The 22,854-nt window shown below is 52.5% G+C and overlaps 8 protein-coding genes across 8 annotated transcripts; 4 read left to right on the top strand and 4 right to left on the bottom strand.

Annotated features, from left to right (window-relative positions):
* Positions 1-614: 614 nt before the first annotated feature.
* Positions 615-3,078, bottom strand: PtrM4_096960 (NuoG, NADH dehydrogenase-NADH:ubiquinone oxidoreductase subunit (chain G); the record flags this gene model as incomplete). Its single annotated transcript, XM_066107198.1, has 5 exons — positions 615-744; positions 803-2,391; positions 2,441-2,823; positions 2,885-2,908; positions 2,961-3,078. The coding sequence occupies 5 exons, from the start codon at positions 3,076-3,078 to the stop codon at positions 615-617; spliced, it is 2,244 nt and encodes a 747-aa protein (XP_065962866.1).
* Positions 3,079-4,105: 1,027 nt separating this feature from the next.
* On the bottom strand, positions 4,106-5,584 carry PtrM4_096950 (DesA, Fatty acid desaturase; the record flags this gene model as incomplete). The annotated part of the gene is made up of 1 exon (XM_001933922.2): positions 4,106-5,584. The coding sequence occupies one exon, from the start codon at positions 5,582-5,584 to the stop codon at positions 4,106-4,108; it is 1,479 nt and encodes a 492-aa protein (XP_001933957.2).
* A 3,671-nt stretch (positions 5,585-9,255) lies between these two features.
* On the bottom strand, positions 9,256-11,325 carry PtrM4_096940 (cleft lip and palate associated transmembrane protein 1; the record flags this gene model as incomplete). Its single annotated transcript, XM_001933923.2, has 2 exons — positions 9,256-11,217; positions 11,275-11,325. 2 exons carry the CDS (start codon positions 11,323-11,325, stop codon positions 9,256-9,258), a joined length of 2,013 nt encoding a protein of 670 aa, XP_001933958.1.
* Positions 11,326-11,798: 473 nt separating this feature from the next.
* On the top strand, positions 11,799-12,541 carry PtrM4_096930 (lysine decarboxylase protein; the record flags this gene model as incomplete). Its single annotated transcript, XM_001933924.2, has 2 exons — positions 11,799-11,860; positions 11,920-12,541. The coding sequence occupies 2 exons, from the start codon at positions 11,799-11,801 to the stop codon at positions 12,539-12,541; spliced, it is 684 nt and encodes a 227-aa protein (XP_001933959.1).
* A 916-nt stretch (positions 12,542-13,457) lies between these two features.
* On the bottom strand, positions 13,458-15,543 carry PtrM4_096920 (PAT1 multi-domain protein; the record flags this gene model as incomplete). The annotated part of the gene is made up of 5 exons (XM_066107197.1): positions 13,458-13,588; positions 13,642-13,846; positions 13,897-14,951; positions 15,006-15,351; positions 15,427-15,543. The coding sequence occupies 5 exons, from the start codon at positions 15,541-15,543 to the stop codon at positions 13,458-13,460; spliced, it is 1,854 nt and encodes a 617-aa protein (XP_065962865.1).
* Positions 15,544-16,827: 1,284 nt separating this feature from the next.
* On the top strand, positions 16,828-18,391 carry PtrM4_096910 (GltA, Citrate synthase; the record flags this gene model as incomplete). Its single annotated transcript, XM_001933926.2, has 4 exons — positions 16,828-16,926; positions 16,982-17,046; positions 17,102-17,234; positions 17,285-18,391. The coding sequence occupies 4 exons, from the start codon at positions 16,828-16,830 to the stop codon at positions 18,389-18,391; spliced, it is 1,404 nt and encodes a 467-aa protein (XP_001933961.1).
* Positions 18,392-19,230: 839 nt separating this feature from the next.
* On the top strand, positions 19,231-20,458 carry PtrM4_096900 (mitochondrial DNA replication protein YHM2; the record flags this gene model as incomplete). The annotated part of the gene is made up of 6 exons (XM_001933927.2): positions 19,231-19,312; positions 19,368-19,392; positions 19,453-19,471; positions 19,526-19,622; positions 19,678-20,350; positions 20,404-20,458. 6 exons carry the CDS (start codon positions 19,231-19,233, stop codon positions 20,456-20,458), a joined length of 951 nt encoding a protein of 316 aa, XP_001933962.1.
* Positions 20,459-20,873: 415 nt separating this feature from the next.
* On the top strand, positions 20,874-22,841 carry PtrM4_096890 (CRT10 domain containing protein; the record flags this gene model as incomplete). Its single annotated transcript, XM_066107196.1, has 4 exons — positions 20,874-20,927; positions 21,153-22,286; positions 22,380-22,773; positions 22,837-22,841. 4 exons carry the CDS (start codon positions 20,874-20,876, stop codon positions 22,839-22,841), a joined length of 1,587 nt encoding a protein of 528 aa, XP_065962864.1.
* Between the last annotated feature and the right edge of the window lie 13 nt (positions 22,842-22,854).

Genomic DNA, 22,854 nt, shown 5'->3' with positions numbered 1-22,854 from the left:
TTTGACGATGCGAATTTCTCGGCGAAGCTTGACGGCGAAGCTTAACAAAATGTTTCTTTTTCCACAGAATCTTTGGCGTAGCAGATCAACAGATAAAGCGACTGCAGTATTTATCTTTCTTCGGCCTCACTTCACGTGCTGTTCGATCGACGAACGGTTCGGCGATTCGTGGGGTATCTTCGGCCGTTTGTTGATGTTGCGGTCTGCAGGTTCCAAACACCACAGATTTTGGCGACAAAGCTTGGTACAAGTGAGGGAAGCTTGTCGTTTAAAACAAGTTCAGATAATTCAGATAATGGAGATATAATTGGGAAACTATGGGGAAGACCGCCATCTTGAAGAGATCATCGAGAGAGGCGGACTTGGGACACACACGCGTAGCGCCTTGGCTGACGATCTACGTTTGGCTTCGTTAGGCCTTGGCATCCTGCGATTAAATACCTCAACTCTCACTCGATTGGCACGGGAACATATTTTGAACTGTTTGACGCCGGTAGCGCTGGTATTTGCCGTACACTCTAACGTCTTCCAAACCACGTGCTCGAACCTCCAAAAATGCTATGTACAGACGAGTTCCATCTTCTACGTTCTCAAAAAATCCATAATCCAACTGTCTAGACATTCGCCGCTGCTGCGACCTGTGGACCATAGCCCACCTGCGGGTATGGTTCGCCCGGCGCCATAAAGTTTGTCTGGGGATTTCCTTGGGCCTTTGCGGCTGAGCAACGGGCCATTGTTGGTGAGCTGCGTATCGGTTAGCACTCGGAAATCCAGAGAAAAGGACAAAAACTGCATGACTTACTTTCTTGAAATCGCATCTGTGAAGAAGAAGTTCTCAATCGGGTTCTTGAGCACTTGACCAGTCGCTTGTGCGCCTTGGTTCTGATCAACCAGTTGAACCTTGCTCAAGCTTGGCAGTGATGCGGGCTCAACAAGGTCATAGCTCCGGAGAGCGGGCGAGATCTCCTCCATGCGATCTCGCAGCGCCTCGACGTCATCGTAGGGCAACTCAGCACCCAGGTACTCTGAAGCTGCTCGGACAATCTTCCAGTCTTCTCGCGAAGCACCGGGAAGACCAACAGCGGCGCGGGTCATTTGTACACGACCCTCGGTGTTGACGTATGTAACAGATTTCTCGGTGTAAGCGGCACCGGGAAGAACGACGTCAGCAAACTGTGCGCCGCGATCACCGTGATGACCCTGGTAAACAACGAAAGCGTCTTTGGGAATGTCGGTCTCGTTGATCTCATCTGCTCCAAGCAACCAAACAAACTTGGGCTTGGTCTGCGCAACCTCAGTTGAAGGAACAGTGAATCCAACTTCATATGCGCCAGTTCGAGAAGCAGTTCGCTGCAGGATGTTGTAGCCGTTCCATTCCTCAGTTTGGAAGTTGGCCTTGTTCTTCTCAACAAAGGCGCCGACTTGCTCGTAGATAGACTTGGCGTCAGGGTGTTCGGTAACACCACTGCCAACAATGATCATGGGCTTCTTCGCTGAAGCCAACTTCTTTCCAAATTCTCCAGAAAGAGCGCTCTTCACATCGTTGGCATTGTCTCCAAGCTTCTCGTACTCAAAGGTGCTTTCAAAGTCCTGACCAACGTAGCCAATCTCAAGGTCAGTTCGGAGCCACTGCTTTCGGATGCGAGCGTTCAGGACAGCGGCCTCCCATCGAGGGTTGGAACCAATGATGAGCATGACATCAGCATCCTCCACACCGTAGATTTTGGAGTTGAAAGAGTAGTTCGACCTGACATCGATTCCGTGGGCAATAGGCTCGCTGCCTCCCGGTTGGTCAAGGGCCAGATTGTCTGAACCGAGTTTGTTGGCGAGATCTTTCATGGCAACCAGTGCTTCAGTCTCGACCAAGTGGCCAGCTACAACCTTGAACTCGTTGCCCTTGGGTGCGATCTTTTTGTATGCGTTACCGATCTCGACCAGGGCCTGCTCCCAAGTAGCAGGCTGGAACTGTTCATCGACACGAACAAGCGGGTTCACTAGGCGCTGGGTGCTGAGGGCGTCGCAAGCGAAGCGGGTCTTGTCGTTGATCCATTCCTCGTTGACATCGTCATTCAGACGCGGAATAACCCTCATAACCTGAATGCCACGAGAATCAACGCGAATGTTTGAACCTAAGCCATCAAGAACATCGATGGTCTCAGTCTTGTACAGTTCCCATGGACGGGCCTTGAAAGCGTAGGGCTTGGAGGTGAGCGCACCGACGGGGCAGAGATCAATGACGTTTCCAGACAATTCGGTGTCCAGGGCGGTCTCGAGGTATGTGCCGATTTCCAGGTCGTTTCCACGACCGAAAGAGCCAAATTCCGGAGCACCGGCGATATCGTTGGAGAAACGGACGCAGCGTGTGCAGTGAATGCACCTGTTCATCGACGTCTGACGTATGTAAGCATGTGTTTGGAAACCGACCTTGTATGTATCATACCTTGACCAGGGGTCCAACGTTCTTATCCTCGACAGCACGCTTGCCCTCCAGCTCGTGGAAGCGGCCGCGGTCTGCACCGTATCTCATCGACTGGTCCTGGAGATCGCACTCGCCTCCCTGATCGCAAATAGGGCAATCCAGAGGGTGGTTGGCAAGCAAGAACTCCATGATACCCTCTCGCGCCTTGTGTACTAGGGGCGAGTCTGTCTTGACAACCATGCCGGGCTGTACGGGCCAGGCGCAAGAAGCCACAGGCTTAGGGGCCCGCTCCACCTCAACCAAGCACATACGGCAACTTCCAGCAATCATCAACTTTTCGTGGTAGCAGTATCGTGGGATGGTAACTCCGGCCTTGTCACAGGCCTGGATAAGTGCGGAACCGGCTGTTTGGGCGCGTCAGAATCGTGTGTACAGATATAGGGGGTCTTTATTTCATGTTCGTACCTTCGATTGATACCTTCTTTCCATCTGCACGACTTGTTAGCATGTGTCGCCGCCCGCAATGGCGAGTGGCACGAACCGATAGTGAGTTCTACGTCTGCTGGCCGGCGGGCCGAGGCAGTAAAGGCCCGGCAGCCATTGAGGGCTGCGCGGTGGGCAGGCCTCTGTAGCGACCGGATCATATGTTGCCGCAGCATCGTGAGGCTCTGAGCAATGGCGATGGACTTGCTGCTACGGAGCTCAACTGACGTTCACGATGGGAGCGTATTGCTTGGCGTTTGAATAATCCGCCCGTGATTGGCCAAAGCGCCGCCCGCGCCTGCCACAAAATTCTCGCCGCCCGCCCTCCGTCTTCTTTTCTTCACTCATTCGGGCACAATTTATTGTAGGAAAGTTTGGCAACTCTACCTGGCTATCCTCTATTACGTGTCCAAGAGCACGACTCACCGTGCGAGGTAGCTGGAGCAGACGAGGTTTTCTGATGATATCTTGTTCCTTACCAACGTCGCTACATTTTCCGTAGTTCTCTTTGGCTCATTCGACGAAGCTTGTATAGCTCTCGAGGCACTCTGCAACGCCGCCTACTGAGACAGCCAAGACAGGGCTAGATGATGCTATCTAATAGCTGCCATCATCACTCCAATGATGGATTACGTAGTTACTTGCATTCTATCGTGGCTGAATTTCGCTGCCGCCTTCGAGGCGGTGTGTGCAAACGTGAGACCTCGTATGCAGTAGAGAAAACTCGGCCATGAAGCACGCACCATGTTCACCAGATTATCTTCATGCTGTGCAACCGTGTAGAGCATGTGTTAACAAACTATCATTAGTCCTATGAGCTCGTGATGAGGCTCTGCAAACGTCACGCTCACGCCGGACCGCCACGGCATTGGGTCACCATGTGCGGGGAAGCTTCCAAGACCAAGCACTCATCCACCCTTGGACAATCACAATCACCACGTTGGGCTCAGTATTATGAACTTTTGAACTGGTTTAAAATTTTCAAGCATCTACTACAATCCTACAATCCATCTACAAACTTCTGCCCGCCGTATACAGCATGGGATAGCGGTCTCGAGATTTTTGAGTGGTCCGTCTAAGATCTAATGCTCAACACCATGAAGGAAGAAAGGTGATCGGCCTCGTGAGGGCGACCGACTCCAGAACGCCGCTCTGGGAAATGCAGAAAGCTCTGCTCTAATACATGAGATTCGTAATCGTCGCTTACTCGTTGTCACTCTCAGGGCCGACCTCCATCTTGGCTGCCTTCTTGGTTCCGGCAGGCTCGATCTTCGTGGGTGGTACACCTAGTCCGTTGCGGTTGCGGAAGAAGAGAACACCCTTGCCCTCACCCTCAGCCTCGGCGCTCGGCTCGACCCACTGGCACCAACGGGCTGTCTTCCACAAAGCGTTCATGAAGCCCATTGGGCCACCCTTGGTGTCGGAACGGTAGTGCTTGCCCATGACCTTCTTGATGGCCTCAGTAGCCTCGTCGGCGTGGTAGAAGGGGATGGTGGAGATGTAGTGGTGGAGAACGTGGGTCTCGACAATGCCGTGGAGAAGAGTGCGTCCGATGAAGCCAAACTCACGGTCGATGGTAGCAGCGGCACCGCGAGTGTAGGTCCAAGTGTCGGCGTCGTAGTGGGGCAGGGCAGGGTCGGTGTGCTGGAGGAAGGTGATCATAACGAGCCAGTGGTTGACCCACAGGTAAGGGATGATGTACCAGACGAAGACATTGTTGAAGCCCCAGTTCTTGCCGACCCAGGTGAGGAAACCAATGACGATAGCAAGACCGAGATCACTGAGGAGGATGAGGTGCTCATCACGCTTCTCGTACAAGGGGCTGGAAGGGAAGAAGTGGTTGACACCGCCGAAGAAGCCGTTCTTCTTTCCCTTACCCTTGCCCTCGATCTGGCGATCGTGGTGGTTGTGGCCGGTGACGTTGGCAATGAGGTACAGAGGCCATCCACCAATCTGCTGGCCGAAGGTGTGGATGAGGGTAGCTAGAGGAGCCTCCTCGGTGAGCTCAGAGATCTCGTGGACCATCTTGCCGACACGGGTAGCGTAGGTCTCGCGGGTCTTGGGAAGGAAGACCATGTCACGCTCCATGTGGCCAGTGGCCTTGTGGTGCTTGCCGTGGGAGATCTTCCATGAGAAGTATGGGACGAGGAGGATGGAGTGGCAGACCCAGCCGACGGTGTCGTTGAGCAGCTTGGACTCTGAGAAAGCCTGGTGACCACACTCGTGGGCCAGGATCCAAAGACCAGTGCCGAAGAAGCCCTGGAGGACAGTGTATAGGGTCCAGAGAGCAGCTCGTAGCGGCATTGAAGGGATCGTCTCGGGCGTCACGTAGTTGTGGAAGACGTAGAAGGTGGCGGCGAGCGAGGCAAGGTCACGGGCAACGTAGCCCAGACCACGGACAGCAGAGCGCTCGAAGCAATGCTTGGGGATGGCATCGCGGATGTCCTTGATGGTGTAGTCCGGGATCTCGAACTCATTGCCGTACGTGTCAAGGAGCTTGCCACTGGACCTCTTGCCGTTCTTGCGGACGGCAGGCTGCTCGTCCATCGAGGACAGCGAGGTGTTTGAGGCTGACCCGGCCGGCGAGTCAAAGGGCGAGGCCGAGACGGAATTGGCGGCCGAGTCGGTCGTCATGTTCCTCCTCAGCGCAGGCTGCTGGGGGCGGGCAGTCGAAGTTGCCATTGTTGCTTGTGAGGGAGGTGGTGGGGGGAAGTGAGAGGAAGGGGTTTTGTGTAGAGGCAAGCCTATGCAGTTGCAGCACTGAGGGCTACAGACTGTTGAGATGCAGGCCGCGAGTTGTTGGGGTGCCAATGAACAGGCAGCACAACGAAAGGGAGAGAATCAAGTCAGAAACAAAGAGAGAGTGTTAAAGGGAGAAGGGAAGCAGCAGAGAGCGGGATGCCGCAGATTTTAAACGAGCAACGTGGAGGGCGGTGTCGATAGATTCTGGGTATGTGCCAGGGTAGGCATAGTCGGGTCGCCTGCGCCAGGGGCGTTCGAGAAGCCGTTTCGCTTCGACCTCCAGACAGCTCCAGCTCGCCCAACTAGCACCGTTTGACTCTGCACTTGTACATGCCGCTCCACTCGGGAAAAATTACTATCGCATCCGCCATGGCTTGCCACCGCATTGAACACGCAGAGCACTGTCCGGGGCCATGGAACACAGGGCCACGTCTACTTACGCAGTACGCCAAACACGCCGGACCATCTAGACATGCCGCGAGCGGCAAGCATAAGTCCCTGAATTTTTCAGCAGATCCCTTTTTCTTCATCTCTCTTGGCAGCCCGCTAGGCTGGAGCCATGGTACGCCGTGCGGCGAGTGCGCCGAGCAGACCGCCAGTTTGTGCCCATCTTCACCCGCATTTCAGCGCTCACGGCCCACGGCCTTGTCTAGAGTCCAAAACAAGCGCCTCTTGTTGGCCCATGAAACTATGCTGCTAGGGTACGTAGACCCCTGCTCGAGGGGCGATAACACGTCGTGACGGTGCACAAAGACCGACATCGCACTCTGCATAATCAATAACGTGTACCAGGTCCCGCTGAGCAACATCTCAACACTCGAGGGCCCGCAATGGCTGCAAAAGGTTGTGGGTGCTCGTCGCAAAAAGTCGGAATCCTTCCCACAGGGCTCTCCTGCAGGGTCCGTCTAGCGCATCAGGAACCCACTCACCAATCTGATTTGCCAATGCGCACGCCGACGTCTGCCCGTGATCTGTTGAATCCGTCTCCACACGTGGAGGGGTCTTTTGGGCCACACTGAGAGCTACTTTTCCCTCCTCCCATCTTACATTGCTACCACCGCCATGCGCGTGCTTGACACCCGTCCAATGGCTGTCCTGGCGATATGTCCACTGCTATGCGGCTGCCTTTGGTACTCCCGTCCCAACAAAATCGTCGGCGTCATCACACATGAGCTTACAGCCCATTGCTTGGCCTGCTCGGCTGCCAGGAGTCCATCAATCTTATCTCTGCTATCAGCCACACCGCGGCTCGCAAGCTACGCTGCAACGGTCCGCCTAGGCATTTCAAGTGATACCAGGACCCCCCTATGAGATGCAGCCCGCTAAGGCAACATCATTGACTCCATTCGAGCCCCGTACATGCCAAATTCACCTTGCCACGGACTTCCGGCTACTTTTCTTAGCAGCAAACGGTAAGGGTTTCACACCAACAGTCTAGTAGCAGTCAATTCGATTCATCCAAAGAAATGGTCACGATTCGTTCTTGTCTTGTCTCCTCCTTTCTTGTCCAGTCTTGCTTCATGTCGCTGCACGGTCGTCCGGAGATTTACTCCAGACTTTCACATGTCAACCCCACCACCACCCTGCGGGAAGTGGATCATAAGCAATGGATCGCCCCTACCATGTGTTTACCGGATCCATCGGGCGTCATGCGATCGAGCTAGGAGTTTTCCTTTGCGCCAGGCAGCTTCTGGTAGGACCCTTGAGCACGAGCTGAAGACCAGCGACGTGATTGCTGTCAGCCCAACTTTCACATGGCTATGGAAATTGAGCATATAAGCTCATACCCCAACAAACCCCGACTTTCACATGTTGTTCCGAGGTAGCTGCTGCGCCTTCAGAATTTGCTTTTACTAGTTCCCATCCTCGCCTTTGTCACTGTAATCCAACATGACCGATTCCAATATTCAGCAGCTACTGCGCGTGAGCGGCAGAACCCGTTTGATCGTCGACGGACTTTGTAGCAGCAATGCACATGCAAGGCATATGCGCCTTGTGACCTAATTCTCCGCGCTCCACCTCACCCCTTTTTCCTCTACGTCCCTATCAACTGAGTTGCTGTGGAAACAAGACCAGAGTTGGGATGAGTTGGGGAAGAAAGGTAGTTCGCAAAGGTAATATTACAGCAAGCAGTACGAAAAGACCCTGGCACATAACCAACCTCGAGCATGGCCAAAAAAGTGCGTCTCTGGCTCCATCACCACAACTTGTCGTCGCCTCCTTCGCCACAGCGATGCTAGCCAAATAACCGCTGTCTCAGTATCAAACAAATCGCCACATAAGTCCATATACTTGCTTTTAGCAATGCAAGAGTCAAATGGACGTGCAGTCTACCTACGTCTCACCACGCCCTAGTTGCCCCATGTATGTGTAACGCAAGGACGCTCCACTAGTGTCGTCCTGCGCCACTAGTCTAGAGGGAAAGGAGGCTCGGGCGTCAGTGTAGACGTGCTACTGAGCGGGATTTACTGGGATGTTCCATGGAGAAGATGCGTGGGTGCGTGGGAGGATATTAGGGCATGTGGGTAGGTGTGAGATATGAAGATTATACAAATGGTTTAACTTGATAAGAAAATTGATGCCGATAGCTGGAATATATAGGGTTTTGGTTGAGAAAACGGTGCGAAGGTAGTGTATGCGGCTAGTAGACTAGGGTGACTATGGATGGACGTGGAAAGTAGATGAGAGATATGTGTGGAAGACGTTCTTCTAGTAATTGGGTAGACTCGTCAATATCCTTCTCTCACTTTCTCGCTGTCTATGTCTCTTTTCGTTTACCTTTTCCATCTCCTCTTTGACAACACCAGGCATAGTCCAGCATACAAGTATAGAGTAAACGCACTTGTCGACAAAATCATAATATTCATAAATTCGCATTCTATATTATGTCTATATAAACTCAGCCCAATTCATCCCCATATTGACCGCCAAACAAGACATCTCGCTATACCCCCAACCACTACCCTAGCTTCCCTTGTTTCTTGATCTCTTACGTACATCCGATGATGGGATTGGTTTAGCACACGCACATCTATCTTACAATTGCAGGAGAAAGAGGAGGTGTAGAAGAGACAAGCTATACTTATCTATAGACTGAGCTTCTCAATGTATGAAGTGAGGTGAGATACCGAGACTATCTACATCACCGCAGACTGAACGTGGAGTCAGTAACACGGCGGAAACAGTGGTGTTGGTTGTGAAACTAGATGGCTGATGGGGTTGTCATGTATCCTGGGGACAATGAATAGGGGTTGGGGGGGTAGCGGCGGTTTAGCGAAAGGAAGGAGATGGGGTAGGATGAGGGGGTGTTGTTGTTGAGTAGGTTAAGCATATCTAGATAATTATATTTTTTAATGCAGAGGCTACATTAGTGTAAGGGCCGACATAAATAGTATGTCTGTGAGATAAAGGTGAAGGTATAACTAGTAAGTATAAAGTGTATAATTAGTAAAGGGGGCAAAGGAAAAATAGACACAAAATGGGGTTGCGAATCCAGAGTTTTCAATTCTATATATTTACTCGTATAACTTTACTTTTGTAACCACCTTTTTACCCAACCCATCCACCTAACATACAACAACAACAACCTCGAACCCCCAGAACTACAACCCTTACTTCCTCTTCGTCGCCCCACCCTTCTTCTGACTCCCACTAGCCTTCACCCCCTCCTTCTCCTCCTTCAACTTCTCCACCTTCTCCTGATCCGGAACCTTCAACCCCTTATCCGCACCCGCACTCGCCACCAGCGGCTTATTAGCATCCTTCTCCTCGACCTCCTCGTCATCGCCGCCCTGGCCAAACTCATTGATACGGTTATAATCGACCTTGTACTTCCACGTCTGAAATAGGTACACAAAGAAGATGACATCGTCTCTCAGCGTAGCCAAGCGATGTAGCGTCGGCATTTTAATCGTGAATGCAAAGAGGTCGTCGATGAAGGTGTTGAGGAACTTGTACGTCATTGCGCGGCCGGGCATGTGGGCGACGGATTGGAGACGGTAGTTTATGTACAATGCGGGCACCATCATGAGGAAGCCGTAGGCGTAGACGGAGCCGACGAGCGTGGTGATGATGAACGAGTACCACGATTTGTGTGTGTCGTACATGAGGGAGTAGATAGCGTAGGCGACGAGGAGGGGTACGGCGACCATGTAGAGATATTTAAAGGCGATGGCGTCGTATTCCTCCGTCTTCTTCTCCGTCTCCGAGAGGACGTGTTTATCTTCGAAGACAATGGTGTAAGGGATGAGGGAGCCAGGGGCTGTAGGCCGAATACGGACGTTTACGGATTTGGTGATTTTCCAGGCTTCGATTGCCATGCCCATGCCTTGGCCGAAGAGAATCATGTACGATGTGTTTTCGTTGTTGTCTATGAGGTAGAGGAAGATGACGGCTTGCATGAAGACGTTTGCGAGGATGGTGCGGACAGAGGTGCCGACGTTATCCTTCTTCTTGCGCCAGTGCTGTACGTCGTTTTTGAAGGCGAGCATCTCGAAGATCATGTGGAAGACGGATACGACGGCTGTGATGGCGAGGAGGTACGAGTTGCTGTCGATGAGAATCTCCTTGAACATTTCCATTTCGGATCCGTCGCCTCCTCCGGGTGTCGACTGGCCTGCAGCTGCAGCTCTGGCGTTTGCATTCAGATTCTCATCCATGGCAGCTATGATGTTGAACTTCCAGTGGGCGAAGTTGTTGAGCTTGACATTGAGCGGAAGAGTTGTGACTGTGTCGTTTAGTTCGATCATGTGCTTCTTGAGCTGCCAGAAGGTGTTCGTGAAGACGATGGGATAGTACCAGCTGTGCTGACCAGATGCGTCGCGTGCGCCGGTAGCCTCGAGTGTGATGAACTTGCGCGGACCAGGATGCATGTTGGCATATTGAACGGTACCAGCGTCTGGAATCAGAGAGACGGTGAAGTTGGGGTGGTAGTACGAAGCCACGATCTTGGGCGCGTTCTTCTCCTCCTCCGTTTCAGCCTCCACTCTTTCCGGCATATCGCTTAACAGATTCCTTGTCTTTGCAATTTTCTTCTTGGGCTGGTACTGGGACAAGGGACGGATGAAGTGGTAGGCCTTTGCGGTATCGTAGCCGGGCTGCGTGGGATCGATTACACTGCCGCTCTGCGCCACATAAAAGTGAGCGAGCAGAGTCGCATTTTGCTGCACTGCCTTTGGCACCTTGAACTCTGTATTAATCTCCCTGTTCTCGTTGTAGTCTCCAAACTTGAAATTCTTCTCATCGATCAAGAGTGTGTCCTGCGGCATCGACTTGAGCGGGGGCATAGCGATGGACGAAGAAATGTACATGGCGATATCCATCTCGGTCCCGGCTGGCCACATGGGCGCAGCGGCATAGGGTATAGGACTCCATTGGACACCGGGATCGAGCGCTTGTGGTCTCTGTTCCCATGCGGGAATCACGACATTGGACGGCTTCGCAACAACGGCGGACCCTGCCTGTGAAGGATCGGAGACGGCGGGGGCTGATTTCGGCGTTGCTGGCATGAAATACTTCATGCCACCCTGAACGAGGAGGAAGAGACCGATACTCTGCGCGATCGAAGTGACAAGCTATAGGACACATCAGCGACTGTCACATATCAGAGGGGCGTTTTTTTGTTCACTCACGCTCTTGCCCTCCGCCGGCGGTGCGGCTGCGGCTGCTTGTGCCTCGGGCATAATGGCAACCTGCGGAATCGCGATTCCGGATTGAGCAGCTTGCTATGTGAAGGAGAAAATATTCCTCACGATGGTTTCTGGACAGATAGCGAGGCGCGAGAATTGGGGGTTCGCGACACTCGCCAAGTCCCCGCGCCTATCCCTGCTCAGGGTCTAGCCACATGGGCCGGCCAGATGGCGGCACAGGTGTTGGTGACGACATGCGGCTTACGGCCGCGGCTTGCCGAATTGCCTTTCTTCTTCGAGTCCACCGGTCCATAAGGGCTGTGCCAGGCAACTACCTATGAGCCAGTGAAAATACAAGCCATTATGTGCAGTTGTGGTGACTTCAGGCTGACGATATAAAGTATTCCTCTCCCACTTGCCCGTGCCGTTTCCCCTAAACTTGTGACACCGTAAACTCAACACAAATAAATTCTTTTTGACCAACGTCGTTCCGATCCTGGTCTTCACATTCCAAATACAACAACAACATGACCAACAACGAGACAGCAGCCAGCAATGGCACAACTAATCAGCCCGTAGTCTGTGTATTGTACGTTGAGCCCAGAGTCTCAAACTTTTGCCCTGTATCCACATACTAACCATCCATAGCTGCGGTGCGTCAGAGGGCACATCGCCTGTCCACATGGAAGCCGCCCGTAACCTCGCAAAAGCCCTCCATAAAGCAAACATCAAGCTTGTGTACGGCGGCGGTACCGTCGGCCTCATGGGCGAGGTAGCCCGCACTCTCGTTTCACTCTCCGGCCCCGACTCAGTCCACGGCATTATCCCCGCCGCCCTGACCAGACTGGAGCAAAATCATGACCCCGCCAATCCCTCTGGACACTCTATTGACCACACCATATACGGTCGTACAACTGTCGTCAAGGATATGCATACGAGAAAGCAGATGATGGCACAGGAAGTCATCAAGGGCGGTCCTGGCGGTGGTTTTGTTGCCTTGTCAGGGGGCTACGGCACATTCGAGGAATTGATGGAGGTTACTACCTGGAATCAGCTGGGCATTCACAACATGCCTGTCATCGTATTCAATGTTGACGGATACTGGACTGGACTGATTGAATGGGTCAAGAACGCTGTAACTAGCGGCTTCATTGCGCCTACTAATGCCGGGATCCTGTCTGAGGCTCTGAGCGCCGAAGAAGTGGTGACTTGTCTGAATGAGTACGAGAGTGCACCTGGGCGCTTCAACTTGACATGGGAAGAGAACTGAATGGATATGGATTTGATGTGTATGTGTGTTCTGCGAGCATAAATGACAGGTATCTAGAGTAATATAACGAATGTAGACGACTCCTCTATATTGCTATCGATTTATCGAATACGAGTTTTTTAGAGCCCGGGCTCCGTCCACGATGAAGATTCTGGTACCGAACGAGCACACAACGAAACACTAATAGGCTGCGACGCCCATTGGGGGCGACCATGGTCGCGAGGGCACTGAATAGTACCGTACGGATATAATATGATCAAATAGTAGAACTTCAATTCATTTTGTGACCGCTCTCCGGTCATGCTAATAGCTGGCGACCTCTAAGTATTTATACACAAGAGCTCAGAAGTCGTGCCCATGTAGGCCGCCAACGAATATCATATTGGCAAAGTCGCAGTCGCTCGCCACAACGCCTTGCAATGCTTTTGAAAATATGAAGAGAAATTGACCGCCATAATCATGCTAAAAGCCAGTAGAAAAGACCCGCACGAAAAGCTTACCATCCTGGGGTCGATTGATTTGCGGGTGAATTCGTCCATGAAGACTCTCGCACTACTGGGTTTGATATAATTACTGTGTTCGAGACCCAACCTGGGTATCATAAAATACTTAACAGTGTAGAGTGAGCACCTAATAGGCGTGCCTGGCGACTACAGTGGCATCCGTACACTGGTACGTCAAGTATTTTGTGACATCCAGGTGGCCCCTGGTTGTGGAACGAGTCATGAGAACCCTGGAAGCTGGAAACCGAAGCCAGGAACTGCAGGCGGAACGGCAACACCTTGCTCAGGCCTAGGAGATATGTGGCGAGGATCGTTGGCGGGACGATGGTCTTGTTTGCGGAACTTGGCTGGGCCGCTGTTGTCGAAGCCACCGCCGCCGCCACGTCCGCCGCCGAAGTCGTTGCGCCCAAGGTCTACACGCTCGCTGAAGTTGTCACGTCCGTTGAAGTTACCACGCCCGCCATGATCTCCACGGGCACTGAAGTCTCCACGTCCACCAAAGCCTCCACGCCCACCGCGTGGAGCGTCAGTGGGTACACGACGGCTAATTGCTATGCAATGTTAGTATTGTAACGACCAGGATGAAACCGGAAATACCTTTGGAGGAGACACCAGCGCCAATCTCAATGTCCGGCTCTTCGATTACCATGCCTCCTTCAAGTGCTCGACCGCCAGTGCCACCATGTTCAGCAGTTAAAGCCCACTTGCGGTCAGCATCTGTAAGTCGGGAAATAGGAACCACACTGATGCCTGTTGTATAATCACTACAGTCACGAGGACCAAAGCCGACACCCCATCGAGTCTACGATAATTAGTCAAGTCCTGCGCCTTGTAGATCACCCTCTTTCTTACCTGACGCGCTTTGGACTGCGCAGCGGGATCTTGAAGTGAATCCATACCCTGCTTGGCAGCAACGGCATCCGGTCGGGTCAACATCTTGACAAAAGCATGGCGCTTATCCTGGTTGACAATGCACGTTTGCACTCTACCGAAACGAGCAAAGATGCTCCTTATCTCACCTTCTGTTCCGCCAGCACCGCCTACGAATAATGTACGACTTAGTACCCGGATGTGATCGCGCGGTAGAGTGTCATCCCACTCAATATACTTTGACTGTCCATAAGCAGCTCTAGGCGGACTTGGCTGTCGTCGAGGTGGAGTGCGCTGTCGATACTCATTACGATCATTACGGCCTCCTCCCCTCTGTTTACCACGACCACGGCCGCGCTCACCTCGCTCAAAGCGTTGTGCATTGCCCTCAGGGCCTGCATTAGGGTCGTAGACACCATATGTAGGACTCTCGCGACGATTTGCAACTGGAGGAGATCTATGCGCAGGCGAACGTCGACGTTGATAGTCAGGTGAACGGCTACGGTCTCGCATTCTACTGTCGTTCTGATCATATCGCTCTGCTTGGCCACCATTTTGGGCGGCGGACTGAGTCTGCAACGGGGTTTGCGTAACAACTGACGGTTGTGGAAGGGGGATAGTCATTCCTCCATTCGAAGCTGTGGCCAATGCATTGAGTACCTGTATAGCCTGGTCGGGCTGAATAGACCCAGAGCTCATGGCTTGCAAAATTTGACCTGCGAGTTCATTCATGCCAGCAGGTGGGACAGGTAGCCCGGGTTGCCCGATTGCTCCAAGGGGCATCGCTCCAGTTGGCGGGGGAGGCACGAAACCAGGGGGTGGGGGCGGCACCATGCTCTGTTGGAAAGGAAATGCAGAAGGTGCTGTGTGAGAAACGTTAGTGTGCGCAGTTTGCTGACCAGCAGCAGCAAGTGCAGCATAGAGGGCAGCTTGATCTTGTGACGATTGTGCTTGAGGTGGTAGCTGTTGGTTAGTGTGTCCATTGAAAGTCGATACTGCGCCGTTGCTCTTTGGTGGCTCTGAAGGTGCTTGTACGCCTAAAATCATTACACGTCAGCTAGAGGAAAGCCAACTAGTGCGTCTGGACCTACTATGCTGACCGCCATTTAGCTGCTGCTTGAAGCGAGCGAGCATATCGAGGGAAAACGTTTGGCCACGTTCCCAGATGTCTAAAAGTTTCGAAATCTTCTCCTTCTGGGTGTCTGGTGCCGCGTTGATAAGGTTATCCATCATAGCTGGTAGTACATCTCTCATCATCTGCACGCCTGAGGCATATGTTCCTTGTGCAGCATTTTTGGACACGGTTTGGCCGGCCTGCTTGGCTTTTTCGACCCATTGGCGAGCGACTGCATCTACAACGTATAATACTCCTAGCTTATGTGTGGCGACGCTGTTTTGGAGCTGATTTGCGATCTTCTGAACGATAATCGAGTGGGACTACAAGTGAGTTCATATCCTTAGTATTACGTCCCATATGCACAGATAATGTGTAGGTCCTGGCGGCTGGCATACCTGAATGTTGTCGACGCATAGTTGCGTGATGGCCTTGATCTTGGTCGGTGTAACACCTGGGGGCTTGAGAGCCTGTAGCGACTGTAGTTGAGTGCCTAGCTCATCCATAGCTGCCATGATTAGGTTCAAAGCGCACAGAAACAAGTGTCTGGTTGAGTATGCTACTAGAGTGGAGCGTGTGGTGAGAGAACCGAGATGGCAAACACGCAGACTTTACTCGAACCCGCAAGACGATAGCCGAAGCGGGCAGATCTAGGTAGTACGACTAGTGTAGATGAAAGAGGGAGTCGAGCGCGTTGAGCGTCTTGCAACACTCCAGAGTGGCGGCTGCGCTGACGTGTTTTGAAGCTGAGGAGCGAGCTTGTGCGATTTAGTCTGCGACCGCGCGGTGAGATTGGAATGCGCAACCGTTTCACACGAGCGCAAGGGTCGCGACGCGCCAGAGAGTCAAAGATGCAATAGAGATGGGTTGCGCGAAAGCGGTGTGATCTACGTCAAGAGCGCGGTTGCAGGTGAGTAAGACCTGAGAGACCTGAGAGACCTGTGACGGAGAGATGGCTGGGTGCTTGGTCGCTGCCGAGTTTGGACAGACAGCGCTAGTGGGTCACGTGACAGCATACCCAATTGATTCTGTGCAGCATTCACCTCCTACCTAGCTAGCACCCGGGTGTCATAAGATATTGGACATGCCAGTGTAAAAAAGCCACTGTAGTCGCCGAACACGTCTATTGGGTACTTACCCACACTGTCCAGTACATGTATCTTATGATACCCAGGTGCCACGGCCAGACACTCGACCCTGCATACATGTACATGTATTCAAACGATGACTGCTACTGGAATCATACATGCCATCGCAACTACCTTCTACTTTAAATACTAAGGCGGAAGCGCTAGGGCTTATGCTTCTACAAGGGGTCCATGCGCGCCATGATGTGCCTTGCAGAGTAATTTTTTCTGCGCTGGCCACGTGAATTACGAGGCGTGCATCGGCCCCAGGGCAAGGCCGAGGCAATTGCTCAATGGCCATGATAGCATGTTTGTATACAACAAGTTGCGGCTGTAGCGGGAGAGACATTTTGCACGCGGAACGCAAGCGGGCTTTTTGGTTCCGATGCAGGTCAAAGTGCTTGAACGGTTCCGAACGACAGACCAAGAATCGACTACATTCTCGCTGCTCGCAATGGTTTGCTAATCATTGTAACTCAGCTCGCAAGGAACATCGGCAATGAGGGACCTCCGAACATACCCGCGCGGGTACTACGGTTGGATCCATGGATTCCTTGGTTTGGCTGCGGCATGACGACCGTGCTGGGGGCTCCACCGATATTTTCTCCCCCGATCGCAGCCTTTTAATCCCTCCCACCCGTTCGATCACTTCTTCTCTCACACCACATCAAAATGGCCTCTGCTCTACGATTGTCGGGCGCTCTCCGCGCCGCTGCTCCCCTGCGGACTACAGCCTTCAATGGCCTCCGCTGCTACTCCAGCAAGACCACCGTATGCGCACTCGGCCCATTGAGACCAAGGAAACTGCTAACCGCCTCAATTGCAGTCGCTGAAGGAGACTTTTGCTAACAAGCTTCCCGGCGAGATCGAGAAGATCAAGAAGCTCCGCAAGTACGGCTTATGACCCCCGCAGCTATCTCAACGCAGAACTGACATCATACCCTAGGGAGCACGGTAGCAAGGTTATCGGCGAGGTTACCCTCGACCAGGTCTACGGCGGTGCCCGTGGTATCAAGTCGCTCGTCTGGGAAGGATCCGTCCTCGATTCGGAGGAGGGTATCCGTTTCCGTGGCAAGACTGTATGTGGCATTTTTATCATCTCATCAGACGCACTGCTTACACTAGATAGATCCCTGAATGCCAGGAGCTCCTCCCCAAGGCTCCCGGTGGTCAAGAGCCCCTTCCAGAAGGTCTCTTCTGGCTCCTCCTGACCGGCGAGGTTCCCTCCGAGCAGCAAGTCCGCGACCTCTCCGCTGAGTGGGCCGCCCGCTCCGATGTGCCCAAGTTCGTCGAGGAGCTCATCGACCGCTGCCCCAGCGACCTCCACCCAATGGCCCAGTTCTCTCTCGCCGTCACTGCTCTCGAGCACGAGTCCAACTTCGCAAAGGCCTACGCCAAGGGCATGCCCAAGTCTCAGTACTGGGAGCACACCTTTGAGGACGCCATGGACCTCATTGCCAAGCTCCCCACCCTCGCCGCAAAGATCTACCGCAACATCTATAAGGACGGCAAGGTCGCGCCCATTCAGAAGGACAAGGACTACTCATTCAACTTGGCCAACCAGCTCGGTTTCTCCGAGAACAAGGACTTTGTTGAGCTGATGCGCCTGTACTTGACCATCCACACCGACCACGAGGGTGGTAACGTCAGCGCCCACACCACCCACTTGGTTGGTTCCGCACTCAGCTCGCCTTACCTCTCCCTGGCTGCTGGTCTCAACGGTCTTGCTGGTCCTCTCCACGGACTGGCCAACCAGGAGGTGCTCGTCTGGCTCCAGAAGATGAAGAAGGCCATTGGCAACGACCTCAGCGACCAGGCCATCAAGGACTACCTCTGGTCCACGCTCAAGAATGGCCAGGTTGTTCCCGGATACGGCCACGCTGTTCTCCGCAAGACCGACCCCCGCTACGTCTCCCAGCGCGAGTTTGCCCAGAAGCACCTGCCCGATGACCCCATGTTCAAGCTCGTCAGCCAGGTCTACAAGATTGCCCCCGGTGTCCTCACCGAGCACGGAAAGACCAAGAACCCATACCCCAACGTTGACGCCCACTCCGGTGTCCTCCTCCAGTACTACGGACTCACGGAGCAGAACTACTACACCGTCCTCTTCGGTGTATCCCGTGCGCTCGGTGTCCTTCCTCAGCTCATCATTGACCGTGCCGTCGGTGCCCCAATTGAGAGGCCCAAGTCTTTCAGCACCGAGGCTTACGCCAAGCTGGTCGGCGCTAAGTTGTAAACATGTCACCGAGGCGTGTTACGCGGGGATGAGAATGTGGAGGAATTTACTTGAATTCAAAGATACCTTGTCCTGTGTAAAACTTGAAATGTAACGATAGGAATGGATGCGTTGCGGCGGTATAGCACTAGCATCTAGTGAACGACTTGCTGTAATTCTATCTTGATGAACTAAAAATCTACACTCGACCCATTTGCCTCTGTAACCTCAGCTTTCGGGGGAATGACGGTGAGCGAAGGCTCGTCGGAGTAATTGAAGGCATGTAGTATCGGCCCAATCGCAGCGGCGTAAAAAAGTAATAAAGGCAAGAAAAGTAATCGGGACGGTCGGAGTTTCGATGATTCATGGGTCATGGGTCATTGGGGAACCGATACGGATCCCTTGAGCTGAGCATTTGGCCCGGTTCCCATTCCGAGACATCAACTCGCAGTTCGGAAAGCATCTGTAGGCATGTTGTTCAGGGCAAGGAAAAGAAAAATACAAAGCATTTCGCGATATATGGTAAAGATCGTCGCGAAGCCGATCATCACAAATTAAATGCTGGTGGCCTGGCATGCCCGATACCCGCACTTATGGGAAGGACCGCCAAGGGTCGCCGTAGCAGTAGCCCATAGCCGATAGCCTCAGGAACGATGTTGGGACCCCGACTATAGCGCCGCGCCGGTCAACCCACCCTGCCCCGTGTACCAGAGCAACACAGACCACCTCGCAATCCCATACCGTCTTTTCATGCATCCCTTTCCTCTTTTTTTCTACACACTCGATCCTACTTACATTTGCGACGAAGCACCCTTTTGCCTTGGTCAGGCCCCGTATCTTCGACAAGACAATCCCAGAGAATGAGTTCCACATCTGTGACGGGCTTGCCCAGTGGGCCGCCAGTGCTCGAGAAGAAGCCAGTCAAGTTTAGCAACTTGTTGCGTAAGTTGCCGTCGACCGCGGGGTTGTGTGAATGTGCGCTGACTGTAGCCTTCAGTTGGTGCTGGTCTCAACATGTTTGAGTAAGTAGATGCTACGTTATCAAGCAAGAAGGATGAATGGTCGCTAACAGAGTGTTACAGAGTGACAACTCTGGGACAGGTATGCGACTCAATTGCAGTGTCATTGGAAGCCAAAACTAACAGCCGACGATAGCCATTGGAAGTCGTAAAGACCACCATGGCTGCCAACAGGTCTGAAGGCTTCGGAGGTGCTATCGGCCGCATCTGGTCGCGAGGAGGTGTTCTTGGCTGTCAGTACTGCTATGGCCAGTTGTGGGAGTCAATTGCTGACAAGGTGGTGAACAGTCTATCAAGGCCTCATCCCCTGGGCCTGGATCGAAGCCTCCACCAAGGGAGCCGTCCTCCTCTTCGTCGCCTCGGAAGCCGAATACTACGCCAAGTCGTTTGGCGCTCCTGACTTTGTTGCCGGTATCTCTGGTGGCATGACTGGTGGTCTTGCTCAAGCCTATGCCACCATGGGTTTCTGCACCTGCATGAAGACGGTCGAAATTACAAAACACAAGGTCGCTGCCACTGGCGCAAAGCCCCCAGGCACGCTCGAGACGTTCATGCAGATTTGGCGCACGGAAGGTCTCCGCGGTATCAACCGTGGTGTCAACGCCGTCGCGGTGCGCCAGGTCACCAACTGGGGATCTCGTTTCGGTCTATCGCGTGTTGCCGAGACTGGTATCCGGAAGGTCATGAAAAAGGAGAACGGCGAGAAGCTCACCGTGGTTGAGAAGATCACCGCTTCAGCCTTGGGTGGTGGATTGAGCGCATGGAACCAGCCCATTGAGGTCATCCGTGTTGAGCTCCAGTCCAAAACGGTTGATCCCAACCGCCCCAAGAACTTGAATGTTGCCTCGGCCTTTAAGTACATCTACTCCAACAACGGTGTCAAGGGCCTCTACCGAGGTGTCGCCCCCAGAATCGGGCTTGGTGTTTGGCAGACAGTTTGCATGGTAGCCCTCGGTGATGTGTAAGTTTTCATCCTCATTATTCATTGCAAAACAGTTACTAACAGAAATGCAGTGCAAAGGAAGCTGTCGAGAAGCTCACTGGCGACAAGGTTACCGCAAAGCATTAGATGACATTCGCGTACTTGGTCTAGCGGGCGTCATGTACAGTCAATGATCTACGCGACGGTTATTAGAGGTTTCATGAGGTTTATATGATGCATAACCATCGGGGAGACATTATTAGGATTAGATAGAGCCTTGAAATAATTGGCGTCGCGAGGTTTTCCCGCCTGAAAAGGCTGGAATCTCGGAGGCTGCTTTCGATTTCTGTCTTTTTCCGCTGTCGCATTTGTTCAAATATTGTGCGGTCGCTCTTGTCTGTATTACAGCTCTGGTTGTTGTGATAGTACAATCACGTGGTGCTCTGTCCAAGGAGCGGCACTTGGCGCTAGCTCACGTCACACAAGCAGTCGTCAACCTCCGTAGATCACGGCACTCACTTTTGTCAACCTATTTTTCAACAGTGAGAATGCATTTTACAGCATGGAAAAACATGTTGTTTGTATCCCGACAGGCGTACACGGCGGAAAAGAGCGGGTAAGCTTATTCGTTTCTTACACGTACATACCATTCACAGATTGGACCAGCCCTTTGAATACATTACTTCACCTCATAATGGTGTAGAGGGGCCCTTTTGGCTGATTATTTGGTTATGTCGCCTTCGAATATGGCCCTTCATTCTTGAATGTTTGCTGTATTCGTATACTTCATGGTTCAATACGTTCAGTACTATCGACAGAAGAAATTGCTGATTGTAGACAGTTTCCCAACCATGCTTTAGCCCCACAAATCCGGGAATGGCGTTGCGACTTGACAGCGCTCTCACAACGGTACAATATCTATCTTGTCGCGTCCAACGACGTCATACATGTCTACCAGCCAAGCTTCCCCGACCAGAGTCTATCTGAGCCTGAGCTTGTCATCCACCCCCCATCAACTGGCCAGACCGGACCAGGTATATTTGCAGACAACCACCGGTCAATCAATCGAATCCTTGTGGACTACCTTGGTAATGAGGAAATCCTTCTACTAGCCCGCGACGACGGCGATGTGGTTGGTTATCGAACAGAAGAGATCCATCGAGCTTTAGAACGGCGGACCACCAAAGACGAGCCTGCTAGTGAGGACGATATCCATTGCTTTCTTCTTCGTAATGTTGGAGCAAGCGCTTGGGGATTAGCAGTACATCGAGAGGCTCGTATCATTGCTATCAGCGCCAACACACACTGCATTACCGTTATTGCATACGCGCTTGCACTACGAGATGCTGACCCAACGAGAGAAACCGAGAATGTCTTTACTCTCCAAGCTAGGGGCAACATCCCCTCCATAACTTTCAACGACGAATCAGGAAACTTCCTTCTGAGCTGCAGCATCGACGGGGAAACCATCTTGTGGAATTTGCGCGATCGCACCTGGGTATCGCTTATCAAAGTAGGCTTTTGTCTATGGGCAAACAAACTAGAGCCACCCAAGGAGTGGGTGTTTGGCCGCGGTAATTCGTGCGGTTGCCCTGATGCCCAAGTCTACATTCATGGAAACTGGGGCGCTATCGCGCTAGACACACGATGCGCTTACGAATTGACGTTGGAAGAAGAGACGGCGTTGGAACCAAAGTCGTTGGAGTCGGTTTTCCTCGATGTTACTGCTCACAAAACCCAGTTTACTATTCATGAAAGTTGCGAACACTTGAGTGGACTCAGTTGTTATTTCAGCGATGAGAGCGAAAGCGAAAGCGAAACTGAAGAAAGTGACATGGACATCCAATTGGCAGCGGTCCAGGAAGCTCTGTCGTCGGATGCTGCTCCACGTAGAGTTCGGCAACCTCTTAGTGAACCGTACTGCTCGATCAAACCCAATTCGGAATCTGCAGAAACCGCGAAAGAGATCCAAATGGTATGCTACATTTTCCCTGTTTTTTGATGGAATTGGCCAAGCCCTGCGTTTTACAAGTCATCCTGCGTAATATTCTGAAGCTAACACCAAGAGACCAAACAGCCTTCCAACCCCTTCCTCATCATCACAAAAGAGGAGATTTTCCTCTTCCAAAGCCCTCAGGTGAAGCAAGGACAGAGCCGCCCAGAATGCGTCGTTACAATGCGTCGGCCACTACATCCGGGCGAATGGTCACTCGATCTCGTGCCTGAAGATCGCCATTGTTACTTTGCACAAATACCAGAGTTGGGCGTGTTTCTTGTCGGTTCTCCAATCGGTCGCGTTGGAGTGTTTACCTTGTACTGGACCAAGGATGAGGGTAATCCCCAACCAAGATATGGGTTCAAACTCGAGTATTTGTTGCCGTTCAGAGAGAAGAACGAGAATATGGTAGTGGGTATGTACCTAGAGTCACGGTTGGCTGGTGTGGCTGTTGCACCTGTACAAGGTAAGTTGGATTTGAATGTTTTACCACTGTATCTTTGGTGAGCTCTCTTGTGCTGATATTGAGAATAGGCATGTTTGATCA

The sequence above is a fragment of the Pyrenophora tritici-repentis genome, chromosome 4 (assembly GCF_003171515.1).
Source record: "Pyrenophora tritici-repentis strain M4 chromosome 4, whole genome shotgun sequence".
NCBI lineage: Eukaryota > Fungi > Ascomycota > Dothideomycetes > Pleosporales > Pleosporaceae > Pyrenophora > Pyrenophora tritici-repentis.
The sequence above is the reverse complement of the archived record's forward strand: the minus strand, read 5'-3'. Positions and strand labels throughout refer to the sequence as shown.